General features: G+C 46.6%; 1 protein-coding gene across 2 annotated transcripts in view; it reads left to right on the top strand.

The window, feature by feature from the left end:
• Eeig2 (EEIG family member 2) overlaps positions 1-25,948 on the top strand; it is a 59,470-nt gene extending 33,522 nt beyond the window's left edge. Inside the window, exons 4-11 of one of the 2 annotated variants that reach the window (XM_050120961.1) lie at positions 3,474-3,590; positions 8,357-8,403; positions 11,025-11,128; positions 16,145-16,240; positions 17,072-17,261; positions 17,357-17,484; positions 18,276-18,345; positions 21,436-25,948. In XM_050120961.1, coding sequence (XP_049976918.1) covers positions 3,474-3,590; positions 8,357-8,403; positions 11,025-11,128; positions 16,145-16,240; positions 17,072-17,261; positions 17,357-17,484; positions 18,276-18,345; positions 21,436-21,478 — 795 coding nt within the window. In that variant the 3' untranslated portion in view covers positions 21,479-25,948. The remainder of the gene's footprint in view (positions 1-3,473; positions 3,591-8,356; positions 8,404-11,024; positions 11,129-16,144; positions 16,241-17,071; positions 17,262-17,356; positions 17,485-18,275; positions 18,346-21,435) is intronic. The other variant, XM_050120962.1, reaches the window with a different exon arrangement.
• The last annotated feature ends 738 nt before the right edge of the window (positions 25,949-26,686 follow it).

Below are 26,686 nucleotides of genomic sequence, written 5' to 3'. Positions count from 1 at the left end.
CTGGGACCACACTATACAGTCTGTAATGTGAGTTCTTTGAAGACAGGATATGTTTATTCTGTCTGGCAAATAAAAGGGGCATTGGCATGTCACTTTCTTAACAGGGATTGTCTTATGGGCTGTTTGCTAATATACCAAGTACAACAGACTGGACAGCATAAACAAAACACATTTAGTTCTCCATTCTAGATGCTGAGGAGTCTGGGGTCGTGATAGCAGCAGCTCCCGTGTGTGTGAAGAGCCTGCTTCCTGGTTTGCAGATGACACGCTTCTCAGTGTGTCACCATGTGGCAGATTGCAGAACGAGGCTGCAAGTTCTTTCCTGTTTAAAGTGCATTCCTCCAGACCTTAGTGCACAGCTCAGCGGTAGAGCACCCACTGAGACATGTGCAAGGCCCTGGCTTTGGTACCCAGCACCCAAAAGGGGAGGGATGGATTCCTGAGGGCTTCAGTCTCAAGGCCTGATTACCTCCCAAAGCCCCCACCACTCCATACCATCCTGTTGGATGTTAGACTTTCAACATACGAATTCCGGAGAAACAAAAGCATGCAATCCATAACAGAGATCCTTAGTGACAGTATAGAACCAATATTGCAACAGTAGATGGTGAGTTAGATGGGCAGCTAGCCTTTATTTAAGACTCCTTTATTAGCCTTGGAACCTTGATGTGAATAGAACTGAAAACTACTAGGTTATCTAAGAGAGTGTGTTGAAATAGGAGCGGCGGGGCTGCGTCCCCAACACCCCGGCCGCTTGGCTAGCTTATGCCCGAAATAACAACACACAAACTGTATTCATTTAACTGCTTGATCCATTTCTATCTAGCCTCTTCTAGGCTAACTCTCGCACCTGGACTAGCCCATTTCTAGTAATGTGTGTAAGCACCCCAAGGTGCGCTTACCGGGAAGATTCTAGCCTATGTCCATCCTGGGTTGGAGTTGCCTGAGAGAGCAATCCAAAGAACAGAGCTGTCGAGTCTACCCAGGAGGGCTGAGCATGGCGTCTCTGCTCCAGAGAGCAGAGCTGTCAGGTCTCTCTAGGAGAGGAGGGCTGAGCATGGCGTCTCTGCTCCAGAGAGCAGAGCTGTCAGGTCTCTCTGGGAGCAGAGCAGAGTCTGACCTCACTTCCTCTTCCGCCCAGCATCCTATTCTGTTTTCTCCTCCCCCTATGTTCTAAGCTATGAGGCCAAGCAGTTGGTTTATTATAATTAACCAATAACCTTCCTCCATCAAGAGTGAGTTCAGGAACATTAATGGCCTTGAGTTGACCTTGGCACGTTCTGGCCAGCGGGGAGTTAAGGGATGAACTGGGAAGGAGGACGTTCATTTGACCAGATGGTCAGAGACAGTATAGATGACCTTTTTACAGAAGTGTTGTTTCATGAGAATTTTTTTTCTTTATTTTTGTTTCAGTGGGGGATGAACAGAGAAACAATTCAGTGCTCTGGAGAGATGTGGGATGGACGGGTTTGGTTGGTTCCTTATGACAGGAGAAAATCCAGCATGCCTGTGTGCTGGTGGAACGGTCTAGTGAGACGGGGTGAATCAGAGTGCCAAACCATAGGGAACCTGCAGCATAAAGGGGATAGGCAGGAGCCGCAGGAACACAACCACATCCTCTGCAGCATGTGAGCGGGAAGGCCGTACAGGCCCAGGCCCAGACGCAGGCGCAGGTGGGCGAGTGGCTGCTGCTGGCAGTAAGAGCTTATGGGATTTAAGTTCCCTTGACCCCCTGGGTGAAGTAGACAACAAGGCCCTCAGCAGAGAGACGGAACAGGGACAAAGTATGTGAAACAGCTTGTGCTGATAACCGGTGGTCAAATAGGTCACATGTCTTCACACCTTCACTCAAATGTCCTCTGCATGGTCCTATCCTGGCTTTTCCGCCTACGTTGCTCTCCTAGAAGGCAGTAAGACCAGAGTAACTGTGTGGAAATTAAGCAGCTGTTGCCTGCGTCTTGCCGTGTGCCTGATTTCCTGCATTGGGCTTACATGATTCTTTGTTCTTTTCATAGCAGTTTAAAAACTACTGAACTAGTAGGAACAGGGGCTCACTCTGACTCTGTTGCCTGTTTTGGGGACCCTTTCCTCCTAGCGGGTTGCCCCGTCCAGCCTTAATAGAAGAGGAGATGCCTTGATAGACCGTGTTTGGTTGATATCCATGGGAGGCCTGCCCTTTTCTGAAGAAAATTAGAGGAGGAGTAGATGGGGGGCAGGAAATACAAGGGGAACCCGAGGAAGATAGGAGGGAGGGGAAGCTTTGATTGGGGTGTAAAACAAAAAAATAAAAAATTAATTTAAAAAAATCTACTGAAATAATGTTCCGATGTGCAAGTAAAACCACCCTCTTGCATGTCCCTGAAAGTGGGTCTATGGAGATGGCTCATAGGGAAGATGCTTGCCACACTGGCGAAAAACCCGACTTTAGATCCCCTAGGATGTCTGTGCTACAGTGAGGTGGGAAGAGAAGACTGGAGAATCCCTGCAGGCCAGGTAGACTAGCGTTACAGCACAGTGGCAAACAACAAAGACACCCTGCCTCAAACGTGGCAGAAGGTAAAGACCAAAGCCTGAGGGTATTGTCTGACCGCTGCACACTCTCTGTTGGATGTGCATACCTATGTGTGCACATACGTACCGTATACGTTATACACAAAAAAACTTGTAACAACCTCAGCAGCGTTTGAAACATATTATGCAGTTTAATGCGTGTTCGTAGAGATGTGCTTAATTTGCTTCTTGTTCATGAAAATTGTATACGTAGGAGTAGGCTGCTAAAATAACTGATCACACTGGAATGGTGACTCTGGGCTGAGCAACATCAGAGGAGAGACTAGAGCAAGCTCCGATAACGGCAGGAAATGGTACTCCTGGGTAGTAATGAACTGGGTAGCAGCAGAGAGGGTAGGTGCAGGACAGAAGCTGCAAGGGAAGCAGCAATTTCCAGAAAGAGAGTCGGGATAAAGTGAAGGATGCCTACCAGGAAGAGGGGAGGAAAAGGTCACCCCACTAAAGAAGTGAGGAGGCTTACTGAAGTTCTCTTATGAGTGCGTGGAGAATTTAACCTGTAATGATCTGCAGGTAGGCCCGGGTCCAGAGTCGAGGGGTCTGAGTGTCTGCACGCACGGCTGCGCGTGAACGCAGCTGCTCATTACCCCCGCAGTGCGGCCTGAGTGTGGGTGTTACTGGGAGGGATGCTGCTTTCTGACGTGCCTTACCTGTGCTCTCACAGCCGTGCAAACGTGTGTAATTCTCATGTGTAAATCTGTGATAAAAGATGAATAGAACAGGCAGTCGATTTTTATTAAAGAGCAGCTAAATTAAGGAGCCTGGTAAAGCAAGGGATAAACCGGGTAGTGTGGGAAGAAAGAACTGAAAGGTTTGAGAAAACTCACGGGTTGGGTGGCTATTTTAAGGGGATATGGTAGAGCCTTCTAGATAGTCTATTAATATGATTCTCTTTCTTTTCATAGCTGGGCTTTGCAGATCTAAACCTGGCAGAGTTTGCCGGATCAGGAAATACCACCCGCCGCTGTTTACTGGAAGGCTATGATACCAAAAATACAAGACAGGACAATTCCATTCTCAAAGTAAGCACTCTTCAAGATTTACATGGCGATAAAAGATGTTCTGCCTGTAGCTAAGCAACAGGTGTCTGTTGTCATGGTTACTGTGGGATTCCATACCGAGGTCGTGAGCCTCCACCTTGTTAGGGTCCAGTGTGTTTCGTGTTTCTCACTGGGGCTGTGGGCGAATACACCACCACCACAACCAAATGCTTGTTGGGAAGAGGGAACATGATGCCTGGATACATGGCTTAAAATACAGATAGCTATCCAGGCTAGAAAGCTGGCCTAGAGGTTAAGAGCACCTGCTGGATAACCACGAGAGCTGAGTTCAGATCCCACCCTGTTGAAATAGGAGCAGCGGGGCTGCGTCCCCAACACCCCGGCCGCTTGGCTAGCTCATGCCCGAAATAACAACACACAAACTGTATTCATTTAAGAACTGCTTGGCCCATGAACTCTAGCCCTTACAGGCTAATTCTCGCACCTGGACTAGCCCATTTCTAATGATGTGTGTAAGCACCCCAAGGTGCGCTTACCGGGAAGATTCTAGCCTATGTCCATCCTGGGTTGGAGTTGCCTGGGAGAGCAATCCAAAGAACAGAGCTGTCGAGTCTACCCAGGAGAGCTGAGCATGGCGTCTCTGCTCCAGAGAGCAGAGCTGTCAGGTCTCTCTGGGAGCAGAGCAGAGTCTGACCTCACTTCCTCTTCCGCCCAGCATCCTATTCTGTTTTCTCCTCCCCCCCTTTGTTCTAAGCTATGAGGCCAAGCAGTTGGTTTATTATAATTAACCAATGACCTTCCTCCATCACCACCCCAGCTGGAAAATGCAAGCTCCAGGCTCAGGGAGAGACCCTGCCACAAAGAAATAAGGCTGAAACTGAAAGGAGGACTTCGGATGCCCTCGCCTGGGTTTTGTGTCTGCACATGAGTGTGCACTGACATACACATTTGTCCATATGTGCATTGCACGCACACACACACACACATACACACACCCCTCAAGATAACTTCCTAAGAAGCTGTGATGTGTTTGTAGAGGTGCTCTCGTAAGCAGTGAAGTGGCAGGCAGACCCATTCATGGACACCTGTCTTATTTCTCCAAATCTCATCAGGAGCCTGTGTGTTCAGGGAATCACAAGGAATATATACTTCATGAAGCTGATGAAAACATTAAATGAGATCCATTGGAAAAAAAATAGTCAGAAAATATCTTGTACCTAGGAGAATCTTTGCTACATTTTATTTAATTTGTAAGTTACCTAATAAGAAAAAAAAATCGATATTTAAAAACCAAGTGGTTTTTATTCCAAAGTTAGTAATGTGAAGAATAACTTTATACCTACAGTATAAACTTTGTTTTCAGCCATGGATATACAGAAATTCATGAACTGGTTCTCACAGGCAGACACCCCTTGCACACATCAGCAGCGTTAAGAAAGGTAGGATGGGCAGCTGGCGTGAGAGGGAAATGATAAAGGACGTGAGGAAATGTCAGGTATGGTGGTGCACACCTGTCATTTCAGCACCTTGGAGACAGAGGCAGGGATGATCAGGGGCTCAAGGCCAGCCTTAGGTTCATAAGGCCCTGTCTCAAAAACCAAGGTACGAACCAGGCAGTGATGGCACTTACCTTTAATTCCAGCACTCAGGAGGCAGAGGCAGGCAGGTCTCTGTGAGTTTGAAGCCAGCCTGGTCTACTGAATGAGTTCCAGGACAGCCAGGGCTACCCACAGAAACCCTGTCTTAAAAAGCCAAAGCAAACAAACTAAGGTAGGAAAAGGAAATATTAAAAGAGCACCATCCTATGAATTTCAAGTCTGCTTGATTTTGTTGTTATATACCTCTGAAAATATCGCAGGGCACTTGCGCACTGGCAGGTGTAGATTGATGGTGTCTTAGTCAGGGTTTCTATTGCTGTGAAGAGACACTGTGACCACAGCAACTCTTATAAAGGAACACATTTCATTGAGGCTGGCTTACAGTTTCAAAGGTTTAATCCATTGTCATCTTGGTGGGACATGGCAGCATGCAGGCAGACATGGTGTAGAGAAGTTGCTGAGAGTTCTACATCTTGATCCGCAGGCATCAAAAGGAGACTGTCACACTGGCCAGACTTGCGCTTATAAGGCCTCAAAGCCTGCTTTCGCAGTGACATACTCCCTCGTCCAAAAAGGCCACACCTAATAGTGCCACTCCCTATGGGCCAAGCATTCAAACACATGAGTCTGTAGGGGCCATTCCTATTCAAACCACCAGAGATGAGGAACAGTTTTCATCCCTGATTTATAATGGAGAAGGTGAGCCTCAGAAGGTCAGGTGCCTTCCATAAGAGAAGTGGTGAGTGACGGAGCTGAGGCCAACATGCGTGTCTGCTGTCTGGTGGCCTTTCCACATCATCATGCCCGCGCATCCCCCTTTTCAAAACCCACCGACTGTACTGTTCATTATGTATTATTACTTTAATAAGCAAATAACCTATCTCTGAATAACACTGCTTTGCATGCATGTGTGCATACATGTGTGTGAGAGTGTGTGCGCGCACGTATGTGTGTCCTCTTCTTTGTGAGAAGCCATCTCCCCTTGAGACAGCTTTTTAATTTTAGTTAGTTGTCCCTCTCCCACCATCTCCTGTGTTCCCAGCCCTCCTGGTCATCACATGCAGCTGTCTTCACCCCGAACCCTTCCTTTCTCATGAGCTGCCAGGCCTCACTTGCTTCCACTTCCCCCTTACTAGCTTAGAGTGCACAGGTCATGATTATCTTGTTTGAATTACTACTCCAGGTTCCTTTGCCTGTGGCTGTCCCTGAAGATCTCCAGTGCTACTTGGTTTGACTGTGTGCCCTCCCTGAGTCTGTGTCCATGAATGGAGCATTACTGGAGGACACACAGACGAGTGGGCACTGCTGGAATCAGGCTCACCTCCAGCTGGCAGCCACCCTCTGCCCCCATCCCCGTTTCGATATTCGCCTTCCTGCCTTTTTTCTCAGTGTAGTTTCACACCCCATGCGTCACCCCAGCTAAGCTTCTCCTTCATGAAAAGGCAGAGGTCATGAGACTCACGTCCCTCATCATCCCAGCATAGAGCTGACCCCTCTGCTTGTCTCTCCAGTCTTCCTGCAGCACATGTTTCTGTCTTGCCTATGGTCACAGGGACGACATGACCCTCTTCCCGTGAGAAGTCAGTCCTTCCTCTTGACCTCTAGAATCCACACAGGCATAACCGAGAGTTTTCTCCTTGGACCATCTGCTCCTAGTCATGTCTCCCTTTAGTGAGCCGTCCTTGTCAGCACACAAAGGAACAGCTGTAATATACACGTTTCCTAAGAAGGGAGCTCCTGCCACCTCTCATCCCCGTCCTGCGTCTCTGCTCTGCCTCACTACACAATTTCTCCATCCCAAGACCATCAGATAGTCACAAGTGCTGTCCTGTAGAGTTGGGGACCAGATGGGAGGAAAGAAGAGGCAATAAGAGAATCTGCATAACAGGATAGCTGAGACGTAAGAAAAACAATGACATAAGGTCATAGAAGATGCTTGTCAAACATTCACTGGAAAGTGTGCAGTAATCTGTGTGTGTCCTGTTTGTCGTTAAGACTGTAAACTCAGTGAGTGTGGTCCTGGGTTCTGCCCTGTGCCAGCTATGTAATTCAGGAAATATCCCCGATCTCTGTGGTCTCAAAATGAGAGTGTTACTCTCTCACGGGAGTGCTGAAGATGAAATGAGATGATGTGTAGAAAACACATAGTTTATATCTGGAACGGAAGTTCCCAAATCGCCAGGGTGGTGCTGCACGCGTGGAATCCCGGCACTCCGGGGGGTTGAGACAGGAAGATCCGTAAATTCAAGGTTATCCTTGGCAACGTGGCAAGTTTGAGGTTAGCCTTGGAATGCTGAGACTCTCTCAAAGAGCCAAAACAAAATATTTGCAAGTCACTATCGTTGTGAATTTTCTCACAGGGATGTGAATTGGGGTCTGGGAATATTGCCTGGTCGTAGGAAGCCTACCTGGCATACACAAAACCCTGGGTTCAGTCCTCAGTTCAAGACCACCCCATGACGCTAGTGAATTCGAGGCCAGACTCTCAGAGGAAAAAAAAAGTGAGATTGTCCTGTGGTGGATTCTTAGAAGTTACTTAGCAACCAGGGACTATCAGCATCTCAGAAAGAAACAGCCAGGCTTTAGTGCTGATTCGAAGCTGGGGCAAAAGCTCTCTGCCCTTTGGAGTCCCAAGCACGTATCCCATAAAGCCTCAACCTGTGGAGCTGAAGGGCCTGGTTATTAAATACTTGCACCCCACAGGGATCTGCAGTAAATACAGACAAAGCAGACAGACACAGACTCTTACTAAAGCTAGAAGGATTAGTACTGGGGAAGTGCTTACTTCTTATTCTTATCTTTTCCACAGGGTTTTGAACATTAAAGATGATTTTTAATCCATGTCTACATAAAACAGTAATGGAATATTGGACACACCCTCATTAAACATTTATTTCTCTTAATGCTTTCTAGATAGAAAATATAAGACTAGGTTTTAGTCAGGTGGTGGTGGTGGTGGTGTGTGCCTTAATCCCAGCACTTGGGAGGCAGAGGCAGATGGATCGCTGTGCGTTCGAGGCCAGCCTGGTCTAAAAGAGCTAGTTCTAGGGCAGGCTCCAAAGATATAGAGAAACCTGAAACCCTGGGGGGGGGAGAAAAGACTAGGAGGTGTCATAGGGAATACAGATTAGCAAAAGCTGGCTTCTCAAGAACTCTTATAATTGTGGCATTTGTTGCTCTTTTGTTTAGGTTTTGATCAGTATGCAGCTGATGTCTGGTGACCCATGTTTTAAAACGTAAGTTGAAAACCAGGAAATGGATTGTTTATCTGCAGCTGTGATGCAAATGAAGCAGGTTTGTAGGAAGACAGCTCCTTTCATGCTTCACTGGCCTGGCTGGCACAGAAGCGACTATTTCCCGTTACCAGGGAAGCTCACCACTCCCAGAATGATGCAAGTTATGGATCTTTGCCACCTCTGGGTTTTCGGGTTGAAGGTGAAATTATACAAGCTGAGGTTTGAATTCGCTTGCTGTTTTCTTCAGCGGATACTCAGTAGGTGCCTCGCAGTGTGTGGGAGCGCATCCTAACCTCAGACAGAGCAGTGAGCAAAAGACACTGCAGCATCCTAACCTCAGACAGAGCAGTGAGTAAAAGACACTGCGCATCCTAACCTCTAGTGAGCAAAAGACACTGCCTTCCACCACCTTATTGCTCAGACTCTAAGAAACAGCCAAGTTGTGATAAACAGCAAAGGAGCCTGGGAGCAGACTCTGATGAGGAGTCGCGGGGGGGGGGGGGGGGGGGGGGGGGGGGGGGGGGGGGGGGGGGGCAAGGCGACATAAGAGCTGTTGTGTATGAGTATCGAGGGAAGGCTCCCTGCTTTAGATGACATTCGAGTAGAGACCTGAAGGAGGTAGGAAGCAAGCCACGTGGATAATTTGGGGGAAGAGTACTCAAGATGGAGGGAAGAAAGCCTTGAGGGGGCACGGTTCCCAGCATGCTCAAGTAACTGCCTGGAGACCCAGGTCTGGAGCAGAGGGAGCGGAGAGCTTGGTGATAGGAGGTGAGGTCAGCTGGTCACCTTGTGGGCCATTAGAATAAGAGCTCCACTTTCCCTCTGAATAAGATCAAAGGCTCCAGAGGCTTCAGGTGAACAGTAAAGGCTCTTATTATGATACAAGGTAGAAAAGAGCCAATCTGAGAGAGTGTGGTGGGAACGAGGCCAGAAGAGGTGGAGTGGGTGGCCGGTCCATTAGTGAATGTTTCTCTCCTGAGAGGCCACAAGAGGAACAGTTCACAGCTCAGATATAAGACACAACAAAACCCACATCTGAAAAGGGAACTTATGAAACATTCGGTGTGGTCCAAACTCTTACCTTAGGAATGAGGAGACTGAGACAGAGCAACGTCTGTGTGGAGCCGAAGGTCAATAGCTCCGGAGAGGGGTGTGCCCTGCTCTGCTGGCTGCCGCATTGGCACATTGGCATGGGAGCCGCGCAAATGGCACACGAAGTCACAGGGGCAGAGAGTGGAGGGCTGGAAGTCAGAAAGTCCTCACTGAGGGGGTGGCCCTGGCTGAGTACTGGTGACTAAGAATGCACTAAGCATGGAAGGTGAGCAGAGACGTTCCAGGAAGAGGAAACCATTTGCACACACATAGGGCACTGTTAACGGTGCACGGGATATTTGTGGAACATCCAGCAGGTAGGACGTCTTTTTAGGTGGTCATTTTAAACGGACTCTGAACATTACTTTAAAATTAAAACAGCACCCATTTCTTTAATGTGCAATTACGCTATATCAAGAGATCCTGACAAAGAATATATTACAATTTCTGAACAAAGGGAGTACTAGAGGAGAACCAGCACCCAGTGGACACTCGGTGGTTAGCCCCTGAACTACGACGTTGCCCTGGACAGCAGAACTGAAGTAGCCTAGTTAAGGTTTCAAATTCTGAGTCTGCTGTACTAACGGCCCCATGGTCAGCTTCTTCTGTCGGGATGCTAGAGCCCTCGAGACAGCAGGGCAGGAGTCATGGGAGCGTTATGGCTGTAATCGCCTGTGGAAGGAAAGACCACTGACGTTTAAGACTTGAGGCCTGCAGAAAGCTCAAAGCAGTCACTGGTGATTTATGACTGCTGTTGGAGACTCCATTCTTTGCATGAATCTCTTATATGTTTTTCCTGTGAAATACTCAGTGGACTTTTATTTTGGTTTTTAACCAAGTTCTTTATGTTTTTTAAACGCATAACTCAGCTGGGCCTGGTGGTCCAAGCCTGGAACCCTAGCATGCAGAAAACCGAGGCAGGAGGATCTTCATGAGTTCAAGGCCAGTCTGGACTACTTACGGGTTACCAGCCAGCCAGGGCTACAGAGCAAGATCATGTCTCAAAAAATATACTCCAAAATATACAACAAAATCAAAATACAACTATTGGTAACCAAGCAGGTTGGTCTAAGTTGGACTGTGAAGAGCCTTGGTTGTCAAGCCTGGAGCTTCAGCTTTGTCCCAGAGGCACTATTTGAAGGGTTGCCTTGGCTTTAAGACAGGGGCTCACATAGCCCGGGCTGGTTTCCAGCTTGCTACATGCCTGAGGATGACCATGACCGTGAACTTCTGGTCCTCCTGCCTTGACCTCCTGAGTGCTGAAACTACAGGACCATGACACCATATGGGATTCATAGATAAAAATAAGATCTTTATGTAAAAATCTCCCCCACATTTATTATTTGGGTTTTAGGGTTCTAAAGGACGCTTGTGGATCATTTAATGGTTTTTATTTCATCCTCAAAAGGCTAACTCTCATAAACATCTCGTTAAGGCCAGGTACTGACCGCACAGTGAGTCTAACCGTAGTTCAGACCTTCAAGCTCATACGTGATTCAAGATCTGATCCCTACACTGTCTATTTACAGACCTCCCTCCACGTCCATGTCGATCCCAATCGCTGGAGAATCGGAGTCTTTGGAAGAGGACAGGAAAGGTGGAGAGACTCTCAAGGTGCATCTCGGAATAGCAGGTATGGGTATATAGCTTCCTGAGTCTTTGATTTCTGAAAAACAATACTATTTAATTTTCTAATCGATTCCTAAACCCTGAGGGGCTGGCAGAATGACTGAGCAGGTCAGGGTGCTTGCCACCTAGCCTGATGACCTGGTCTTAATCCTTGGAATCCACACAGTTTAAGGAGAGAACAGGGCCTGGAGAGATGGCTCAGCAGTTAAGAGCACTGGCTTAACTCTTAAGAGTTCTTCCAGAGGTCCTGAGTTCCAATTCTCAGTGACCATATGGCGGCTCATAACCATCTCTAGTGGGATCTGGTGCCATCTTCTGGTATAAAGGTATACATATGTAGGACACTTATATACATAAAATAAATAAAAATTTTTAAAAAAGAGAGAGAGAACCAGTTGTCCTCTAACCGCCACACGCATTCTGTGGCACATACATGTCCACACACACACACATACACAAAAATAAAGAAATGTAAAAAAATTCCTCCAACCCACCCACAGGTAACTGTGTATACATGCACTCATGACTTGAAATGTACCAGCTAGTGTGCTGGCTGAGCCAGGACTTCCTTCCTTCCTTGTCTAAGGTAATGTGCTCTGACACCGGCAACTGAATGTTGCATTAACACTGTCTCTCACTGGCTGCATCTGCTCCTCCCAAACACAAGAACCACCAGTTTTCCCCGTTCCTCCCTCATGCTGGGCACATCCGCCTGTCAGCTCTTTGGTGCTGCTCTTCTCTCCTCAAGCCTCACTGTGCATTGGATTTTCCTGGGGGTGGACGGCGTTAAAACATACTGCTAGCACCAGCAGCCAGTTTGGGATTTGGTCAATCCAGGATGGTGCCTGGAACTTTCTAATGCACACCAGTTCAGCTTCTTTGCTGCTGCTGCTGCTGCTGCTGCTGCTGCTGCTGCTGCTGCTGCTGCTGCTGCTGCTGCTGCTGCTGCTGGTTCCAAGCACACTTTGAGCCCACTTCCCTAGACATCTTCCAGCAGAGGCAGAATCTACTGTGGTTGCTAAAAGCAGGGTAGGCAAGGTGCCAACCTAGCCGCAGGAAAAGGACACGAGGAACAGGGTGTATTGTTGGAAAGAAAGGTGAAGTGCTAGAATTAACATTTACACAACCTTTTCAAATGTGCATTGATGGGGTTTCTTATAAATAATTTTGGGTATGGATTTCTTGATTTAGGATCAGCTAGTCTTATGGATACTGTTAATCTTCCCATTAACTCCTCACTCAGCCCTTAAATATCCCGAGCTGTTGGCTATACTGAGAAAATATAACGTGGACCTTATTATCCTTATAATAGTAATATATCCATCTTCTCTATCTCCTGTTGTCCTCTAGACTCCAGCAGTCCAGGGTTAGATAGACAGACAAACATGGAGACATATCATCAAGAGAGTGCGTTTTTGACGCATGCATCCCAGTGATGTAGACGAACTTCGAGAAACCAATACTGCTTGGATTCGTTACTGTGATAAAAGAACGTGAAGGGTGTTTGGACTCACGGTTCCAGGGGGTGCAGTCTGTCACTGTGGGGAAGTCATGGTGGGAAGGGAGATTGTCTGGTCACATTGCACCCCCAGTCAGGAAACAGAAAGATAAATGCTGGTTTCCTCTTTTCCCTTTGCTGTTCGGTCCAGGACCTTAGCTCAGGCTCTGCTTACAGTCAGAGTGGGTTTTCACTCCACTTAAGCCTTTCTGGAAACCCCCTCTCAGACATGCCCTTAGGTGACTCCTGGTCCAGTCAGACCAGTGAGAGCTAGCCACCCTGCTGCCCGTCCGCTGGTAAACTCATTTACAGTATGGTTTGTGTCCTGTCTTGTTGTCTACAGATCACCAGATCCTGTCGCCCTTTTTCCCATTCTCCTTTGACTCAGCCACTAATTCAGTTCTTTTTTGGTGTCTTCTCTTCCCTTGTCTCCTACCTTCGGCACCTTTGCTCTTCTGGCTAGCTTAGGGATTTCTTGAGCAAGGAAGATGGTTCAGTGAGTAAAGATGCCTGTTGCCAGTCCTGATGATCCAAGTTCACCTCCTAGGAACCCCTGCTGGGGGCAGATGTTTGCCTTTAGCTAGTTAGCTAGTTGTCACCTGGCCTGGCCTCCATGTGTGTGGTGCACATACACACACACAATTAAATAAGTAAATAAATAAATGTAATGAATTTTTTAAAGCCTAGGACCCATTAGTAGTTGCTGCCTATTGGCAGAGGAAGAGGAAGTTTCTTCAGGGGTGTGGCCGCTCAGAGGCTGCCCATGCTCCCGTAGCTGGTCCTACACTTATGCACATAGAGGGAGCATCAGTGGATTCAGTGGATTTAGAACAGAGTACGTTAAGTTGGTGGGGAAAGTGATAGAGAAGTACAAGAGGAATTGGGGAGGAATGAATAGATGGTGACTTTGATCAAAACATTATATGCATGCATGAAATTCTCAATAATAAAAATTAAAGGGAAACTTCCTTCAAGTGGCCGCGCAGTAGCTGCAATGTAGAGCATTTGTCCGTGTGCTTGAGGCCAGGGTTCAGTCCCCAGTCCTCAGAAAACATAAACTGGGCATAAAAACACCCCCACCTCCTCTCCAGCGTTGCTGCTCCACAGGGGGTGGTCCCCTCTACTTCATTTTCTGGGCAATGTCCTCTACACCCCTGGATTTAACTATTTCATAAATACGATGTGATTGTATAAAGTACGTTAAATACTTTCCTCTCATGAATATGTGTTTCCAAGTGTTTTGGGGAAGGTCCACTTCGGGCCGTGTATTATTACTGAAGTCTCTGAGCTCATCTTTCTCCCCAGCCAGACTGTGAGTCCTTTGTGATCCGATCTTTATACATAGACCAGGGACGGTCAGAATGTGATGAGCATTGCCTGCCAGTGTCACAGGCTCAGTGCAGATTTGCCTGACTCTTCCTCCTCCTGCTCAGGCATCCTGGCACACACTCTGCTCGGTAGCTGGATCCCGCCATCTCTCACTCCCAGCTGGCTTACCCTAAAAACCTTCACTCTTCACCCCAATTTGCTTTACTGGAGTGATCTTCACACAGCATAGCCCGCAGTGGCATGCAGGCTTACAGTCATTCAAGTATGTCTTTCATTCAGCTCACCGAAAGGTCTTCATCAGCTGCCCTGTGCTCGCCTTTGGCCTCTTTTCCTGACAGTCATCTCCCCGCTGCTCCGTGTGCCGGCTTCACCAAAGCATTTGCTGCTCTACAGGCCTGTTGTGCCCTGTGCCCTTCCCTCCTCAGCGAGCTGAAAGATCCTGGGCTAGCCTCCTCTCCGAGGTCTCCTCCCACGTAGTATTACATGCGCGGGCCTTTGGAGCCCTTCATACCTTCTTTTGGTTAATGCCAGACACATTTGCTTCTACCTCTGAATTCTGAACGTGTGCCCAGTGCCTCAGTTTAATCTATACCACAGACAACTGATTTGATAAGAGCTTAATAAATTTTTATACGGATTGAATGCCTTTTGGAAACGAGAAGACAGATGGCTGAGATCCAAGCCAAACACTGGGTGGACTTTGGGGTGTACAGGAATCTCTATGAACTGTCTGCTGGGGAGGATTTTGTTGGAGCTAGCCTTCGGATTTAGGGCTGCTGTAGATGCATGGGGCCCTTGCAGTCTGCCTGGACATGAGAAATCTTTGCAGAGGACCAGTGGCCTGCATGTTTGGCAGCATCTGCTGGCCGGACTGTGCGCCATCTGTCTCATTTAGAGAACCGCTGTGGTAGCTAGCTCACTCAGCTGCTTCCCTTCTCCTAAGTTAACGACAGTTCCGGTTTCCAAGCATTTTACTCTGATGCTAAGCAAACAGTTCCGTCTTCTGTGGAGCTTGACCAGGTCTACAAATACATGATTGAGGGCTACTAGAAACAGTGCTGAGACTGCTTTTGTCTATTAACTTTCAAACTATGTGCTATCATCAGTTTTTTTTTATTTATTATGTATACAATATTCTGTCTGTGTGCATGTCTGCAGCATCAGGTTTTGTTATTTCTGAATTTTTGTTTATTCTATTTTTAGTGTGTGGGTGCTTTGCCTGTATGTATATCCACACACCATATGCATGCAGTGCTTATAGAAGCCAGAAAAGGGTATTGGTTCCCCCCTGGAATTGGAGTTACAAGTGGTAGTGAGCTGCCATGTGGACGCTGGGAACTGAACCCGAGTTCTCTGGAAGAGCAGCCAGTGCTCTAAACAGCGGCGCCATCCCCAGCCTTGAGACTAGTTTGTTTCTTAAGAACTGTCATCCTGGTAGTACACCCTATGTTGTGTTGCTAAGTTACAGCACTGCCCCCCTGTATAGCCTAGCGCTAGAAAGACTGACACTGGAGCACTAAAGTACCTTTAGTTCACTACTGATGAATTCTGAAGATGTAAATCTCAATACCACCTAAAAACAAAACAAAAAACACTAAAGTAGCAGGACATGGTGTTGCACACCTGTAATCAAAGGAGGAGGGTCAGGAGTTGAAGGTCAGCCTCAGCTACTGTGTGGGTCTAAGGATAGCTGGGGTTATATGAGACCCGGTCAGATAGATAGATAGATAGATAGATAGATAGATAGATAGATAGATAGATAGATAGATAGATAGATAGATAGATAGATAGATAGATAGATAGATGATAGATAGAGTTATATGAGACTGTCAGATATGTCAGATACATACATACATACATGAGAATAAAAACACCAAAATTCATCAGTTTCATGAGAATTTGTAAGAATAAGACTGGGTTTTTAGAGAAATGTTGAACGCACACACACCACTAACAGTTTTAAGACCCACTGCTATAAACATTATGAAAGCACCTAACTTTGCAGTGAACTGAGTGTTCAAGCTTTCTTTCATTTCTTGTGATGTGCTTGTTTTCCTTGTGCCAACTTGAAGGAAGCTGTCACTTTATAATTCATTTTCCTTGGTTATAAACTTGCAGAGAAATAAAATCTGCAGGCTAGACTACAAATTGGGCATTGACTTGGTAGTAATAACATCACGTGACTTGTTGCAGATCTTTCAGCAAAGAGTGCCTCTGTTCCAGATGAACTTGGTGCCTGGGGACATTCTAGAACATCAAGCTATGCAAGCCAGCAGTCCAAAGTATCAGGTAGTGGCCCACAGTGGGACCCCACTCCTTATTGTTCTGAGACAGTGCTTCTCAACCCTCCTAATGCTGGAACCCTTTAATGTAGTTCCTCATGTTGGCTGAAACCAACCATAACATTTTTGTTGCTACATAAGTGTAATTTGGCTACTGTTAAGAACCATAATTTAAATATTTTTGGAGATAGATGTTTGCCAGAGGGGTTGCAACCCACAGGTTGAGAACCACTGTTCTAAAGGGACTTGAAGCCAGGTGTGGTAGAACACACCTGTTAACCTAACGATGGAGAGACTGGGAGAGAGAAGGATGGCAAGTTCAAGGCCAGCCTCTGCTTGCTGGATAGCAGGTGCCTGTCTTCAAACAAAATAAAATTCAGTAATAAACTTGAAACCACTGTGGTGTAGGATAAAGAAATTGCGTCTCAGAGATGACAGATGGTTCAGTAAAGTGCTTGTCACGCAAGCATGAGAACCTGAGTTCAGTCACCAGCATTCACAGGGAAGTCAGACACGACAGTTCATGCCTGTAATCCAAGCACTGGGAAGACAGAGACAGAAGGATTTCTGTAACCGCTGTAGTCAAGCCAGCAAGTTCTAAGCTCCGTGAGAGACCCTGTCTCAAAAATAAGGTGGCCAGTGACAGAGAATACCCCATCAACCACTGGCCTTCATACACACACTCACACGCGTGCATCTGCACACACACGTGCATCTGCACACGCACATGCATCTGCACACACATCTATGTGCACCCATATCAACGTGCAGAAAGAAAAAGTTAGACTGAGTGCGTCTGATAGTGTTACTGTATTCACAGTGGCTTGTCCTCCGGCAGGGTATAGCACGGGTCACTCCCGGTCATCCAGTTTCTCCGAGTTCTGCCACAGAAGAAATACCTCAGTGGGCAGCACATCGACAGGAGTTGAGAGCATCCTGGAGCCTTGTGATGAAAATGAGCAAACCACAGCCGAGCCGGCTCTTGACCCAGCCGATAAAGAAGAAGGCGCTTCTGAGAAAGCCTCCAGGTACCCTCTCACGTGGTGACTCTCTGTTTAAAACATCTTTATTTTCATAGCGTAACCAGTACAGAAGGGGGAAACAACTGTGCTTCTTTTCAAAGATGCCCAGTGAAGCAGGATTCTGTTGAATCTCAGCTGAAGCGGGTTGACGACACCAGAGTGGATGCTGATGACATCGTGGAGAAAATCCTGCAAAGTCAGGACTTCAGTCTCGACTCCAGCGCCGAAGGTGTGTGGAGAACGGATGAGTACGAGTGCCGTGGCCCACACCTGTGTCAGCGCACGCGCTCGGGGTGGAGAACACATGTGGTCCACAGCTGTGTCAGCGCACGTGCTCGGGCTGCTACTGCATGTCTGTAAAGTCAACCCCGTGTCCGCCAAAGCAAAGAGAGTTTTGTAGCTTGTCTCTGACAAAGGCCGGTGACGCTGGACGAAGGACAAACTTTAGTGAAGACATCAGCTGAAGTGGATGTGGTTCGGTAGTACAGCAGATTCCTAGGATGTAGGAGGCCCCGGGTTCAGTTCCCACACCTGGGGAGGGGAGCAGAGATCAATTTTAAAGAAACCTTTTGTGTCTGTATACTTTCTGAGTGCCAGGTCCCTGACCCTGTTTGGAGGGCTGCGGTGGTGGTCTTGAAACAGGGGAGAATAGAATCCTGCAATCTCTCCACAAATTTCCTACAGAAACAGAGAATTTATTTGCCACCAGCTTGAAAGGTGCAATTACTCAGGCAGGTGGAATAGAGAGCGCTTAACAGTGGACAACTGTTTGGTTGTGGAACTGGCTGGAAATAGAAACAATTAAACCGCATGAAAATGAAGAGAAAGAGCTGTCATTCCTGTTCAAAGAAAAGAGCTTTGGGGAAGTTGGTGAGGAGCCGTAGGCCGCCTTCCAGTTGTCTCTCTTGGAGCTTTGATACCTTCAGTCAGTGTAAAATGTGGATTTCTACAATACGTGTGTTTTCTGACAGTCATCCAAGAACTGTATGCTTAACAAGCATTGTAATATATGTGTTGCAGAAGAAGGACTCCGGTTATTTGTGGGGCCTGGAGGAAGCACAACCTTTGGCAGCCATCACCTTCCAAACAGGTATGTCACACACACACACACACACACACACACACACACACACACACACACGGGACATAATACTCTGCCAAAACACAGTGTTTTAATCCATGAGGAGAGGACACGTAGCTCAGTTTGGAAGAGCCTAGCAAGAGCGGAGCCTCGATTCAGCTTCTGGAGCAATATAAGCAAGCATGGTGGCTCTTCCCAGTATGGGGAAATGAAAGCAGAAAGTTCAGGAGTTGAGGGTCATCCCCGGCTCCACAGCGAGTCTGATGCCAGCCTGGGCTCCGCGGAAGAACAATCGCAAGTAAAGGAGGGAGGCTGCAGTTTTCCTTATGCTGAGGCTGAAGTAAGACAAATGCTTGCACCCCCTGAGGAGAGCCGGTTACTACTGAGACACTCTTTCCCTCCCTGGATGTCTTCACCATTATAGTCTATGATAGGTGCTTCCTTTATTTAAATATATTGGACAGATAGAGCACTTGGCAGTTGCTAACATAAAAAGAATATCTAGAACAGAATTTTGTCTACTATTTTAGATGGGACAAAGCAAGCATTTCCAGTCAGTGCACTCACCTGTGTGAGCAAATGTACACAACCCACTCAGCGGCAAACCTGTCATTAGCAACCCTTCTTGACCTCAGCAGCATTTCACTTTTTTCAAACCAGAAGTCTGCTTCTGTTCCCGTTTTTAATTTTCTCTATGTAACTTATTTATCTGGCTGTTTTAAAGATTTTTTTTCATGTGTGTGTCTGTGTATATATGCCATGTGGGGAAGTAGGGGGTCATCCTTAGAGGCCAGAAGAGAGCATTGGATATCCCAAAGCAGAGCTACAGACAGTTGTGAGACACACAATGTAGATGCTGGAAACCAAACCCAGGTCCTCTGGAGGAGCAGGAATGGCTCTTAACTCCAGAGCCATCTTTCCAGCCCCTGTCTGGATGGTTTTTTTTTTTTTTTTTTTTTTTTTTTTTTTTNTTCCTAATCACAACATCACTAGTTTATTTTTTTTCCCCCGAGACAGGGTTTCTCTGTGGTTTTGGAGCCTGTCCTGGAACTAGCTCTGTAGACCAGGCTGGTCTCGAACTCAGAGATCCGCCTGCCTCTGCCTCCCGAGTGCTAGGATTAAAGGCGTGCGCCACCACCGCCCGGCTGGATGTTTTTTAAGAGGTTTTTGTTTGTTTCTGTTTTGTTTTGTTTTTGAGGCAGGGTCTCAATGTATAGCCATGACTGGCCTGGAACTCACTATGTAGACCAGAACAGCCTCAGACTCACAAAGATCCACCTGCCACAGCCTACTGAGTGCTAGGAATGAAGCACATGCCACCACACCCAGAAACATTTTCTCTTTGTCACGGGTTTCTTAGAAGCCGGCGTGAGATGTTGTTGGGTGTGTTGCTCTGTGTTTCTTTCATTTCAGCTTCGCTGAACTCCTTAGATAGCTGTGCGTATAGGTTTCCCGGATTTGAAATTCTCCGGCCATTACTTCCCACACACACATGCTTCCTTCTCGTATTCTGACATTCAAATGCCAGTTCCTCTCTTCTGTAAGCTAAGATACAGCCCCAACAACAGACCAAACTGACAGTTCTACCCATTTGGTGAACCAGTGAGCTTCCCAGACTTACAAAAGCCAGGGTGACTCATAACGGCTGCATTGCCAAGACATTGTACTCCATCATGGCTGACAGCCCCCCAAGAAGCCCAACTTCAGTTAGCCACCCTACACCCCCTATACACCCTAGCGTCTTCCATGAGCACACAGAGGAGGGAATGGTCGATGGAATCCCAGGTGACAGTCTTGTGACCCTCCCTTCCTTCTACAAGCTAAATATTAAAAGGCCAACCGTATTCCCATTCCTATAGACCTGTTGTCACTGTATTGGCTTATTCCGTTGCCATGACTACAGTGCTAGGGTTATCCCTGCTGTGTGATGGGAAGGAAGGGGATAGTCATGTTATACCTAGAGGAAAAAGGCATACCACAAACACCTCATATAAGACCTCTAAGGGATGAGTCCAGCAGTCACAGTGGTTGCTTCCAGGATTGTTAAACTCTATACTCAGAGTGAAGCATCGGGTGTTGGGGAGGGGGTTTCTGATACCTTGACAAATGAAGAAATAGGTACCTACCGATGACTTTCAGCAGTGAGACCCTCTCCTCCATGCAGCGCCGCAACTGGAGTTCTCCTGACCACCCAAGATGCTTCCGGGAAAAGGGAGAATTAGGGCCCACTCAAAAGCTTAAAGCTAGCTGCCATCTAAAAGACAGTGAGAACCCTTCCTCTGCCAAACCAAGAAACAACAGCAGGAGGCTGCATGCTCCATCCTTGACTTCACAGAACCAAGTCCTAACAACAGACAGAAAGTCTCTGTGGGTGAGGCCGTTGCTTAAATAGGCTGTCTCGGGATGGTTTCATTCGCAAAGCTTGTAAATTAAGTTTTCCAGTACATTTTGAGGTCAGTTCATACCTGACATATTACAGCAAAGGCTGTAGCACAGAAACCCACGAATGCAATGACCAGGCCAACAATGCAGCTTTGTCCCCCAAAAGTGAAACATTTATTTCACCTTCCTGGACTGGGGGAGGGGGGGTAGCTACCAACCCAGGGTAAGAATTTCTTGTATGCTAGAGAGACAGAAGTTGCTATATCTCTTCATTTGTGTTTCCTGTTGAAAAACTTAGTCACATGGCCACACCTACCCACAGGGGAGTTAAGGAAACAGCTTCCAACTGAACTATGCAAAGAATAGATGGAGCTGGGGACAGTCACGGTGTTCTACACAGAGTTGTGGGGAAACCTTTAACCCTTGTAGAAACACACTCAGTAGAAAACCACCTGGAGCCAGGTAATGATGGCACATACCTTTAAAGTCAACTCTCAGGAGGTGGTGGCAGGTGGATCTCTGAGTTCAAGGCCAGCCTGGTCTCCCAGGACAGCCAGGCTACAAGGAGAAACTGTCTCAAAAAGAGAGAAGGGGGAAGAAGGGAGGGAGAGAAAGAGATGGGGGGGAACCACCTGGTGTACCTGGGGGAAATGTATCCCCCTAAGTCATCACCTCTACCGTTCGAGTTCTGGAAGTATTCCCTCGCTGCCATTTCAGGGTCGGATCTGGAGCCTATGAGCAGGTAGTGATCAAACGCTAGAGGGGATGCCAGCGGTGGACAGACGCTTCCCTGGGGATGTGAGCTGTGGACACCAGGTGTTTCAAGGTGTTTTAGTCAAGCGTGTGAGAAAAACAACCCGTGTTCAAAGCAAAGTTCATCCGTGCAGAGGAAAGCAGTGCTGGCTCCTTCTCGGAGCACCCCCCCCCAGCATCCGTACCGACCCACTTGCCCACCCTTCTCAGAGCAGAGCACCCCCCATCATCTGTCCAGAGCCATCGCCCACCGAGGGAGCATGGGAATGGAGGGTAAAGGCCTGGTCTGCCTCAGCACCCCATCTGATTGTACTTTTTTTTAAAAAATTTTTAAGTAATCAACTTTAATTGCATGATTTACAACAGTTGAAGGGTTTTGCTTTCTGTTTTCAAGTTTTACAGAACGGGGGGCGGGGCAGAGTAAGGAAGAGAGCAAGGGAAGAAACTTCGGACACTTGCCTGTTAAAGTCACCACACTGGCCTTCTGCTTGTCCTTCCGAGGCACCTCGGAGGAGGATGGCATTGGACACATTTGAGTGTGATTTTGGTGTCCCAGCATAAAGATCCAAGGCAGGGGCACTCAACAGCTCTGGGCTGTGTTTAAATTTTACATTTCAGAGACCATGTGGGGGGTCAGTTTAAACCCATAAATGCTATCCAAATAACTGCAATTCCTATTAAGTACATCTTCCATGTCCCACTACCTATAGCTTTGTCCTAAGTGTATTTACGCCTTTACACAGCAATTGACAGAAGGTGGATGTCTGTGCTCTGGGACTCAAACACTTTAAGTACTTCATATTTCTAAATGTTTCTGACGTAAGTCAAAGGGCAAGTGTGCCCAAGTCTGAGACAGCTGGACGGAAGGAGCGCTGAGCCTGTGCCTCTGGGGCGAATATTGTCCCTGTCATTACTGTCAGATGGGCTGCAAAAGCCCCAGCCGCTCCCTGTAAGAGTCAAGGTGAGCTTACTAACCATCAGGATGTCAGCTGCCGTAGGCGAGCTTGGAGTAAAGCTCAGTTATGATCCATCCAGTGCTGAGACTTGCTGGGCTCAGCAGTCAGAAGGAAGACTGTGAGATGCTCAAACTTCCGCAAACTGACACTTACCGTGCCGTGCTAATGGACAGACGTCTGAGCGGCTGCCGGATTTCACTGACGCCATGAGACTGGTTCCTATTTTAGCCCCTTTGACCAGAGACTGTTTTCTTTGCTGTGTCAGAGCTGAGCTGTGTGAAGCCAGCGTAGACTATAACATACCTCCACTACAGCTTTTAGGGTGCAAATGTCTAGTCTGGATCCTGTTACCAGCACAGCACACAGCTGTGTGTTTCTGATTTTTAACAGTACCCGTGTAGAAAGAGCTAAACTTCCCTTCACTGAAGAGAAGCATGAGGTGGTACAGAGCCAGCAATGCCCCGGCCCCCACCTTCGCAATCATGTCTAAGCACACAGTAGGTCAGCACAGGCTTACTGTGGCCAAGATCCTTTTATGTTGACAAAGTAAGAATAGAGTTATGTTTGAATATCCAGATTGGAAAGTTTGGGGAAAAAGTGGAATTGTTCATGTTAGAATTTGCATTTTAATATCACAAGAATTAGGTAGTCTACATTAATCCAAAACCGTGGTTACAAACAGATGCTGAGGTTTATAAGCAGATGACACCCGTGTTAGAATGTTGTGAATACTGAGAGAGGATTTTCTGAATCGTGCTAGGACATGTTTGGAGGCTGGGGCATTGACACGGACGTCTTTCCCAGGGAAGATGCCATCTGAATAGGTGAGGACATGCTTCGCAAGGGGGCAGGTCCATTGTATGCGACAAAAAGATCAAAGGGCCTTTTGACTAATATTATTTGGAGATGTTTATTCTGACCATTTTAAAAGCATACTTTTCTATTTTAAAAATATGATTTCTAGGCTATATTTTTTATTGGCACTTCTGCAAATGATTTTGGGTCCTAAAGATGGTAATTAATAACACTGGATTGCGGGCATGGCTCACCGAAGCCTCTCTTTAGACACACACAAGGTGCTGAAATCAGGGCAGAGTCGCTGCCTTACTTAGCCTGGCTGCCCTGGGCCCTCTGACTTTACACAAGATTAGGTCTTGGCATTTTAAATGATACAGAATCCTTTTCAGTCGGTAGAGTGTTTGCCTGGACCACACAAAGCCCTGGGTTCGGTCCCCAGTACACATAACTGAGCATGGTGGTGCACACCTATAACCCCAGCACTTGGGAGGTGGAGGCAGGAGGATCAGATGCTTAAGGACATTCCTGACTCCATAGGGAGCTAGGGGTCAAACTAGACTGTAGGATGCCCTGTCTCAAAAAAGGAAAAATGAAAATGTGAAGAGATCTTGAAAACTGTTTTAAAAGCCTTTTTTTTTCTTTTAGCAGCTACTAAATAATCTTGACCTATATATCATTATGTAATAAAAAATCACTTAGTAGGTAGCGACATTGAGTAGGAAGGGGAAAGACTGGCTACGATGCTATAGGCAGCAGAAATCTGGAGTCTCCTTCCCTAGTGTCCAGGGTGTGATCTGCATTCACATTTGGGGTGAAGGGATGCTCGGATGCTCTCCTAATCCTTCTTCCTGCAGGGCATCTGTTGTCAGTCTCTCAGGCAGGAGGCTAGGTACCAAGCCTGCTTTTAATTCTGCTTTGAGCTTAGTAGACGATTGACTTGGGAGAGTAGAGGCTTACCAAGTTAGTCTTTTACTATCTAGGCCAAAATTTCAAGTCCAATCTTGGAGAATTTTTAGGTATGAACTGTTTTTTTTCTTCCGTCCTAGAGAAAAGACCACCTGCACTCTTTAAAGCTAGTGTTTGTGACCAGAAGAGAACATCTAAAATACCTTGTTCAGAAGAATGCACAGGCCAGTCAGGAGCACGTCTCCTGCCGCAAGCTGGTGCAACAAGACCATCTAGGATGTGAAGCTTAGGAAAAGGCAGAGGAGGCCCTGAACCATCTGTTTACACTTGAATGTGAGCTCCCTCTCGTGGTGGCATTGAAGGCTCCTGAGGACAGACAACTAGTGTAGATTAACACTTTTGCTCTTAAAGTCTTGACCAACAACCCTAAATGCCACCATCTCGTTCCAGCATAAAGCCATGAGAATAATATCCAAACTAGATTCTTTTCTACATGTTTTTGTGTTTTTAGTTTGTTGCTGTTGTTCTTTTTGTATAAAACTGTGAGCCACAGAAGTTGACCACTTAGCTTCCTTTGTTATTAGAAGGGGGGGGGGGGAATCTTCAACTAATCTCCAAAATGCATACAAATCCAGTCTCACGCCTGTAATCCCAGCACTTGGAAGGCTGAGACAGGAGGAGCTATGAGTTCAAGGATAGCCTGGGTTACACAATCTACTTGACTTCAAGGGCATTCTGGGCTCCATGGTAATCAGGAGCCCAAAATGAGACCCTGACTCAAAAAAAAAAAAAAAAAAAAAAAATCAGGCAGCACTGAGTTTTGATCAAAGCATCCAGAAGCAACTCCAGATTCTCAGACTTCCATGTTAAGTAAACCACTTTTGAAGCATAAGCTGACAGTTTCATTAACTATTTCACTGAAGCCTTTCCGAAGCCTTAGGCTTCCGCGTTTAGCACAAATCTCCGAGAGACACAGTAAGCTCGTATGACGGGATTGTATTGTTTTCTCTACAGGTCTTTCATGCAAACATTTCAGAAATCCAGTTCTCTTAGATGGTACGTCTTCTGAATATAACCGAGTAGGGTAGCTGGGACTGCATTAGGCCGCTGCTGTGCGTATTGGCTTAGCTAGGTGCTGCGCATATTGCTAGCAGAGGAGATAGATACTCCTGTAGTCAGCCTAAGTTAGGACTGCCCTGGAAATGAGGCTGTATTCCCTTCATCAGAAAATGTATACACCAACTGTTTTAAATGGTAATATGGGATTACCATATGGTAATATGTCTCCCCATAAGACAACGCTGATTAAAAAAAAATTTGATTTGCAATGTGTTCTGTGTTTTCCAGTGTGTCTGTTTATCTTACTTATCTAACTCTTTCGCCAATATTCATTGGCCAAAGTCAGTGTAAGGAAAGACAGACTATAGAAGAATTTGATGAATTTTGGCAATCTGTCTTGAGGGTTACCTTCCTCTATATTATTTCAGTCATTTGGAGTTTACACAGACTGTTTATGAAGAAGCGTTATTAGTAACTGAGGAATAGCTCAGTGGTAAGGAACGTTCCAGCATGTACAAGACCTGGGATTGGTCCTCAGCGCTGATAAAGGAAAATGAAGTGATTCCGTCAGTATTCTGTTCTAATACTTGGAGAATGACCTTCATGTTTATATATTTTATGTCTTATGTTTTAACTATACAGTGATAAAATCCAGGAAATGTTTTATAACAAAATAAACTTTTGTTTGTAAAATGTTTGTAATAATGTAAAAGTGGATCTTATACATGTTCAATAAAAAGCAGTATCTCAAAAGTCTAGATGTTCTTAATCTTTTTGAAGATTTTATTTTTGTTATTTTCATCTATGTGTGTGGGGTTCACATGGCAGTGTGGCACTTGTGAAGGCCAGAAGACTTGAAAGCCCTAGGGACAGAATCAGATCCTCAACCACTGAGAGCCATCTCCCCAGCCCTTTATCTTGTAAAACATTGGGAAGCCAGGTATGGTGGCCTGTGCCTGAAATCCCAGCCCCACTGGTCAGCCTTACAGCCACGCAATGGTAACACGCACCTTTAATCCCAGTAGCCACACTAGTTGCCATAGAAACCGGGCAGTACATGCTTTTTGTTGAAATAGGAGCGGCGGCGGGGCTGCGTCCCCGGCACCCGGCCGCCCGCATGGCTAGTTTATGCCCAGAAATAATTACACGGAAACTGTATTCTTTCAAACACTGCCTGGCCCGGCTAGGTCCAGTTTCTTATTGGCTAGCTCTTACATATTGTTCTAACCCATTTCTAATATTCTGTGTAGCCCATGAGCTGGCTTACCAGAGAGGATCTTAACCTGCGTCTGTCTGGAGTGGGAGCATCATGGCGACTCTCACTAAGCTTTTTCCCAGCATTCTGTTCTGTTTACTCCGCCTACCTAAGGGTTGGCCTATCAAATGGGCCTAGGCAGTTTCTTTATTAATAAGAAATCACTCCCACATCAGCTTTTAATCCCAGTAGTGCATGCCTTTAATCCCAGAACTAAAGAGGGTTACAAAATGGGAGGAAA

Source organism: Alexandromys fortis, unplaced genomic scaffold (assembly GCF_014885135.2).
Source record: "Alexandromys fortis isolate MF-2015 unplaced genomic scaffold, M_Fortis_MF-2015_v1.1 scaffold_176, whole genome shotgun sequence".
NCBI lineage: Eukaryota > Metazoa > Chordata > Mammalia > Rodentia > Cricetidae > Alexandromys > Alexandromys fortis.
Note: the sequence above shows the minus strand (reverse complement) of the source record. Positions and strands in the feature narration are given on the sequence as shown.